This window comes from Marmota marmota, unplaced genomic scaffold, assembly GCF_001458135.2.
Source record: "Marmota marmota marmota unplaced genomic scaffold, marMar, whole genome shotgun sequence".
NCBI classification, from domain to species: Eukaryota; Metazoa; Chordata; class Mammalia; order Rodentia; family Sciuridae; genus Marmota; species Marmota marmota.
The window spans coordinates 2,367,381-2,375,645 of NW_025999942.1; the positions used below are offsets into that span (position 1 = coordinate 2,367,381).

General features: G+C 40.4%; 1 protein-coding gene across 5 annotated transcripts in view; it reads right to left on the reverse strand.

Moving 5' to 3' along the window:
• Tnfrsf19 (TNF receptor superfamily member 19) overlaps positions 1 to 8,265 on the reverse strand; it is a 94,102-nt gene that overhangs the window by 54,100 nt on the left and 31,737 nt on the right. For all 5 annotated transcript variants that reach the window (XM_048801277.1, XM_015498708.2, XM_048801276.1 and 2 more), the window contains one exon: positions 4,828 to 5,006. In XM_048801277.1, coding sequence (XP_048657234.1) covers positions 4,828 to 5,006 — 179 coding nt within the window. The remainder of the gene's footprint in view (positions 1 to 4,827; positions 5,007 to 8,265) is intronic.

Consider the following 8,265-nt stretch of genomic DNA (forward strand, 5'->3'; position numbering starts at 1 on the left):
TTAAAAATGATCTAAAAATAGCTGGGTGTGCTGGTGCCCAGCAAGTCAGGAGATGGAGGAAGGAGGTTTACAAGTTCAAGGCTAGGTGGGGCAATGTGGTGAGACCCTGTCTCAAAACAAAACAATAAATAAATAAATAAATAAGGCTGAAGCTAGAGCTCAGGGGTAGAACAACCCTCAGTTCCACACCCAGTACCACAGATAACAATAACTAAATAGATAAATAAATAAAATGTTCTGAAAAGACCAGGTACAAGTTGCTATATAATTATCACCTACTTCACACATTAATGCTGGCTTAGAAAGGATGTAATTTTAAACTAATCATATAAACAAACTGAAACATCATTCAAGCATTTATTCATTTATAACTTTCCTTCATTTAAGTATTTACTTAAGAATGAGCCAACACTGTAAAAACTAAAGCCATGGGCTCAGATGACAATGAAGGGGGAGAAGCATGAGGAGCCATGTTTGGAGGGAGGTCCTGCGAGGGAGACCTGCTCTCACGCTGCGTAGCGCATACACTCTGGTTCTCTGTGTAAAGACTGAGGAGCTGGCTTTTATGAACCAAGTCCTTGGGTCCTGCCTTTTTAGCCACTGTCTCTAAGCACTGCCTATACCAGCCCATATATCCCCTGGGGACGTCCTCTTCTCCCCATCCCCTGGATAAAGAGCATAGACATGCGCAGACATACTTTCATCAGAAAACTGTAGGAGATGGACAACAGATAGGTCAGATGTTAAGTCATGTTTCTCGACTAGGTTTGTACAAAATCAAAATCCCAGGTAATGATATCCACAGACATCATTATAGATCTCAGATTAAACGGTTACTTCCTTTTAAATGACAGATTTATTGAGATATAATTCACATACAATATGACTCACACCTTTGAAAGTGCACCCTCAGTGGTTTTCAGTACACTCACAGAGGTGTGTAACCACCACCACGACCAATTCTAGAACATTTTCATCACCTCAAAATGCAAGCTTTTAACCTATAACATTCACCCCCATTTTCCCCAACCCACCCCCTCCCAAGTCCCCAGCAATCCTAATTGACTTTCCATCTCTATAGATTCGCCTATCCTGGACATTTCATTCAAATGGACTCATGTAATATGTGGTCTTTTGTGACTAGCTTCTTTCATTTAGCATAATGTTTTCCAGGTTCATCTGTCACAATGTGTCAGAATTTCCTTTCCCCTTATTGCTGAATAGTGTTCCATTGTTCACACACACCCATGTTGTTTATCCATTCATCTGTTGATGGATTCATAGCTCACAGCTCTGGAGGCTGGGAAGGCCAAAGCCAAGGAGCAGCATCTGGTGTTTGATGGAGGCCTTCTCGCTGCACCTTCTCAAGGGGAGCCACATGGTGGCCTCACATGGCAGAAGGCAGAGGGCAGAAAAGGAATGTGCTCTGTCAATGCCCTCCATAATATAAGGACACTTACTTCTGCTCTTGAGGGCAGGTGTCCCCATAACCTAATTGCCTTCTAAAGGCCTCACCTTTAACTGTTACGTTTGTAGCACCTGATTTTGGGAGGAGACACATTCCAAACACAGCAGGGTTGATTCAGATTTTTGGCTGTTATATATCATGCCACTATGAACATCAGTATATAAGTTCTTGTGTGGATGTAGGTTTTCAACAGAAGTGCTGGGTCTCATGGTAACTGTATGTTTAACATTTTCAAGAAATATCAAACTGTTTTCCAAGGTGGCCATACCACTTTATAGTTGCACCAAGAGTTCAAGAGACTCAAACAGGTATCTACATCCTGGCCAACAAATGTTATTGTCCATTTTTTTTTTTTGGTGAGAGCCATTTTAGTGGATGTAAAATAATACCTGTTGTGGTATTGATTTGTATTTCCCTGATGGCTACTGATGTTGGGTATCTTTTTGTGTGCCTGTTAGCCATTTGTTTCATATTTTATTTTGAAGAATGTCTATTCAGACCTCGTGTCTTTATTTTAATTAGATTATTTGTCTTTCTTAAAAATTACTGAGTTGTGCTGGACATGGTGGCACACTCCTGTAATCCCAGAGACTTAAAAGGATTGCAAGTCCAAGGTCAGCCTCAGCAACTTAGGGAGACCCTGTCTCAAAAAATAAAAAAATAAAAAGGGCTGGGGATGTTGCTCAGTAGTAAACACCTCTAGGTTCAATCACCAATACCAAAAAGAAAAAAAAAAAGAAAGAAAGAAAGAAAGAAAAAATTACTGAGTTGTAAGAGATCTTCATATATTCTAAACAGACAGTCCCTTGTGAGACATGATTTACAAATATTTTCTCCCTTTCTGTGGGCTGTCTTTTTGCTTTCCTGATGGTGTCCTTTATAGCACAAAGTTTTTAATTTTGATGAAGTCCAGCACAGCTATTGTTTTGTCTTGTTGCATGTGTTTTTGGTGTCAGATCCCTTCTTTTTGTAACTCATTAGGGGTTGGGTCCCTGCATAAGGTCATTCTTGACTCACAAAGCCATTTCCTACCCATTTTCCACTCTCCAAGACCAAAGTTTTATCTCTCCCTTGACCTCAACAGAAGAGCACTCAAGACATCTGGTAAGAAGCATCCTGAGCTGTGGAGTCCAGCCAGTCCTTTGACTATTGTGGACATGATTTCAAACTTCACAATAAACAAGCAAAGAAATCTTGCCTGAATCACCTTAAACCCTGAAGAAGACTTGGTTTCTTCATTTTGAAACATTATGAAAACTACAGAAAATGATTCATGTAAAGTCACATTACAAGAAGAAATGTGTTATGGTTTGGATATGTGGTAGCCTCTAAAAGCTCCTGTGTTCATGTATGAGTGTTCAGAGGTGAGATTTTTGGACTGTGAGTGCTGTAACCTAAGCAGTCCATCCCAGTTTGAATGGACTGAGAGGTAACTAGGGGCAGATGGGGTATGGCTGGAGGAGGTGGGTCACTGGAGTGTGCCCTGGGAGGGTTCATCTTCCCTGTGGCCCCTTTCTACTTTGCTCTTTCTCTCCTTCTCTGCTTCCTGGCCACCTTGAGCTGAACAGTATTCTTGGCCATGCCCTCTCCCTCACCTTGGGCCAAGAGCCATGGAGTCTGACCATGGACTGAACCTCTGAAACCACAAGTCCCCCCAAATATTTCCTCCTTTAGGTTGGTCTTGTCTGGTATTTTGGTCACAGCAATGAAAAGCTAACAGAAAATGTTTGCTACTCCTATAACATTGCTGTTTCTGGTTCTTTCTTTCTTTTCTTTTTCTTTTTCTTTTTTGCAATAAACCCGGTTTCTGCAGCTCCAGTTTTGGTTGCTGCCTCTTCTGTCTTTGCTCAGGAACCCTGGCTCCACTCAATGTGCCTTGAGTTATTGTGATATCCTGTTTTGCGTCTTTCCCTTCTCACCTAGTAGAGCAATTCTCCCACTCCTTTACGTATTGACACCCTCACCTCTGAGTCTAGCCCTTCATTCAGATTCTACCCTCCAAATGTGTTTTATCTGGCCTGTCTGGTCCCATGGGCACTAGGAAGCATTCTCCTCCTTAGCTTTGCACTCCTTCTGCCCCAGGTACAGTCCCCATCCCTGCCACAGTTCCTTCCGAATGGGGTAGAAAATAGCCGAATGGGTTAAGTATAATCTTCTGCAGAGACCCAATACCTAAGGACCTTCAAAATGTAGGCATATAACACCAAAACATACCCAACAAAAGAAAAAACAGCTATTTTGGATTTTATCAAAATTAAAAACTTGGTTTCAGTCCCCAGTATCACCCCCCAACACACACACACACACACACACAAAGAAAATTAAAAACTTTTGTGCTATAAAGGACACCATCAAGACATTAAAAATCAACCTACAGATTGGGAGGAAATGTCAACAAATAATCTCTCTTATAAAAAACTATCTTTTCTAGAATACACAAAGAACTCATATATCAGTTTTCAGCGTGCCTATTTAAGGCTTTCACCACTTATACCTGCTTCTCTCTCCTTCTTGTCTATCTTCCCTTCTCCTGCCACTCTCTTGGACTTTCTGCAGTTTCTTAAATATACCAGATGCTCACATTGGGGCCCCTCGTTGATGTTCCCTCTTTCTGTACTCTTCTTCCCCAACATACCTTCTTGGCTAATTGCCTCAACTACTTCAAGTCTCTGCTTAGACCTCCCTTTGCAATCAAGCTACCCTCATTCCCCAATTGAAAACTGTAACTTGCTGTAACCTATCCCCCTAATTGTCTTTATCTGCTTCAAATTCTTTTTTTCCATAGCAATTATCATCTACTATTTCTCTGCACACTTTTCTTCTTTATTTTTAAGTATTTTTAAAAACCCTACCTATTAGGATACAAGCTCCATCTGGGTGGGGATCTTTGCCATGTTATCTGCTAGTATATACCAAGGACCTAGAGCCACGCCTCTGAGCTGCTTGGCTAACATCTACTGAAACAGTGGTGGGTGATTTGCATCTCCGTGATTGCTAAGGAGGATGAACGTTTTCAAGTGATTACTAGCTATATGTTTCCTCTTTTGTGTTCCCTGCTCACTCCTTTGTCCATTTGTCCAAATTTTCTTTGTGATTCATTTGTAGGAATTCCAGAGAATTTCATGCCACTGCTGCTTTGTCAGTATGCCTCTTCATTTGATTTGTAAGCAATCCATGCACAGCATGTGGTAGGCACTGAGAATCCAGTGGTGAATGTTGAGACCAGGAGTCACATGCACTCTGCAAATGTCTGTGGGCCAGTGTCAGTGTGCATTCACATTTAGAAGGAAACAAGAGAAATGTCTTTGAAAACAGGATTTAATTAAATAATTATGAGAATAAGAAATTGCCAGACTCACCCTGGCAAGCAGTCCCCGCAGATGGCATCGCTGGTGACTGAACAATTGGCCTTCTGAAAGCGGTTCACCAGTGCACAGTCCAGACAAGGCTTGCATTTCTGGAAGCCCCAGTCTTCCTTGAACCTGTGCGGCCGGCATGTCACACACTGTGCATCCTCCCCATAGCCGAAGCCACATTCCTGCAGGGATTAACAGGCAATAGAAAGCTATTCAGACTTTGCAAGCGTGAAAAAGCAAAGACCGCTGGGATAAAATGAAGACCTGGTCTAATAATTACCAAGTGTCGCCCTTCCTCTATACAAAAGCAGCCCTTTCAGCAAGTTCAAATGTGTCTTCCACTGCTAATAATCTCTCTTACTGCGGTAAGTATACTTAGTCATCCACTTTATTCAAGAAGCCATGAGCAAGTGAATAAGAAAAGGTCTCCCAGACTCCTACTGTGGCATTATTATTAGCTTATGGCAGAATTATGGCACTTTCTTCTTTTCTAATTAAACCAGTCATGTGAATGTCCAAAGCTGAAGCCAGTGAAATGTTCAGACACTTACTCACTTATCAAGGCAGAAAGTAAGTACATCAAAATCAAGGGTGATAGTTTAGAAAATGAAGACAACTGCCTGAAAGATTTCAAAAGCTTAGGAGCCTAGAAAGCTATCCAGCAGAAACCTCTTTGAAATGCTTAGCAGCTTAATATTTTCTGAAAGTTGAAAGATTTTTACACATTTGTTAGAACAACATGAAATTTCTGTTCAGACAAAACTCTGTGGGACTAAAGGTCTCAAGCTTCTCCAGATGTGGACATCAGAACACAGAGCTGTTTCCCAAGGACAGCAAAACAAATGTCTCTTTGACCCACAGATGATCATTTCCACAGGTTCAAGAGTGAAATAAATTATAGTATGGCATAAAACATGATTACACAGCAGTCATAAAAACAATGCAGATGTGTTTAAAAAATGTTATAACATGGAATTAGAAGTCTGATCCCATTGACTACAAACACAGTAACCCTACTCCCATGTTTCTTTTGTAGAATTGTTTCCTAAAGAAAACCACTCCTTGACTGTTGCCCTGTCAGGTTTGTGGGCACTCTGTAACCTCTGGGGTCATGGCAATCCAATATTCCTAACAATTATGCTAATGTGCTATGAAAGGTGGAAAATTTGAGGATGCAGTGTAGATGATATTAAATTGGGAATTGGTTGGACTCATGTCTCAGTTTATTAACTATTCAAAGATACTGGTCCTTGATCATCTCCTAAGGAAAATTCACCACCAAATTTCAACCTGGAAAGTCACTGGAACTGTTGAAAAAGGAATCGTATTTCATAGCTTTCTAGATTTTTAGTAGTCACATTAAGAATTGCATGCAAATTAAAATATCTGTTTATTGATTCTCAATCCAACTCATAAAATCTCAATTATGAGAAGAAAAACAACTCCTGGCATTTAATCAGTGTTCACTCCAGGCCAAGAACTTTATACATGCTATCTCAATAAGCAGCCATGACGACAGCCATGAGGGACACTGTCATTATGCCCATTGCACTGAGAGAGAGATGCAGCTTTGCAGAAGTGACATACCTTAAGTAAGGTATCGGGACCAGGATTGGAACCTACACAATTCAATGCTAGTCAGGCTTCATAACTGCTGCACTCTGGGGCCTGCTGGGTACTTTACGTATAGGCATTACATATACATAGGAAGATGTCTGAAAGGTGACATTCTTGTACTTTGTGATGTGCATTAAATGAAAATAGGCATCAGCTTGACAGCTGCATGAAGAATGCCTTTGCAGAGAGGGGCTGCGTCAGGCCTTGAATGTTAGCTACATGAAACAGAGGGAGCAGGGCTCAGATGAAATCTCTAAGAGACTCCGTTTCCTCATTCGTAAACCCTGGATGCTCAAATGTAAGTTCCAACTAGTTCAAAATACCTATTCTTCTATAGAATTTATATATTTTTAATTTCTCCATTCATTTGTGTTTGTATGCAAAACCAATTAAGCAATACTAGCTGATCAAAAATTAAAATCAAAATCAACTAAGAGGATAGTACTCCTTGTAATCAGTAAACCACTCAGTAAAGGAACCTGAGTATTCACTTCAGTCTAGGGTTTTTCACTACTTAACTCATTCACATTTTGGAAGAGCGATATCTTTTCTCCTCCTCTCAGTTACTCTGCCTGTCTTTCAAAGAAATACACATCTCGACCATGTACCACAAAGAGTCAGGGAGGAAAACAAGTGAAGGGTCTCTTAATCCTGAGTGCTCCAGCTACACAAAGTTTTAAAGCAAAGGCACAGACAGGAGAGAGAGAAAAAGCAACATGATTTGAAGAACTAACCCACAAATTAGAATTTCTTTAAAATTGTTAAGAGATTATCGCTGTTGGCCATAGGTGGAATTATAATTTTTCATCATTCTGTAATAATTCATTGTTTGCAAAAACATCCATCATTCTTAAAATGAAGAAAATGATAAAGAGGTATTTATTCAAAAAGAATTTCTTTGGACCTACGCTAGGCCTTAGCGGGGAGGTCATTGTGAACGGCTTTGGTGCTTTGTACTGGGCATTGTGGCTCTGTGCTGGGACAGATGTGTGTTTTTGCTGAGCACTTTTGTTGCTGAGAGAGCTGTGAGCATGCGAAGGCTTTCTGTAAGTATGGAAGACAGCCTCCCACACACAGTCTCTGGGATCAAAGCACAGTGCACGTGACATGTGGGGGGGCGCGCATTGTTCACATGCTAGGCATCCCCATGGCAGAGGCTCTGGCAAGAGCAGAGGGTTTCAAAATCATGCTTTGATCCTGGCAGCCTGGATGGCAAGATACTCATGTACAGGTTACAGCACAACAAAGAAGGAAACGCAAAAAGGAAGGGAAGTAGAAGAAGAGGAAATAAAGAGAAAGAGAAATGAGATCTCAGAAAAAGAGATACATTCACAAAGTATGAATTTTTTTTTTTAAGTCAGGTTGATATAGGAGAAAAAACTATGTTTCCTACATTAGATCCAAAGATTTGTGAGTTTGCATGCAACTGCCACTGCTGGCTAAGTTACTCTGAGAACTCTCTGATCCTCAGGTTCTTCATGGAACCTGTGAGATGGAGATAATACCTGCCCTGTGGGGTTGTTTTGAAAAATGAATGTGAAAACATATAAACTCTACATCAAGCACAGAGTGGGTATCATTAAATAAATTATACCTATGGCTATTATTATTTTGGATTTTCTACAAACCAATAAAGCAACTTTACTGATTCAAGTATAATAAAGCTTCATTAGGGAACCCGGGGAACTTCTGACCTCATTTTTTTTTTTTTGGCGGGGATACTTGAAATATACCACTTTCCATCTAAAATACTTTAATTGAATAAAAATAATTTTAAAATGAGTTGCAATTTCCTTTTGTTTCTCTCTCTTTCCCTCCCTCCCT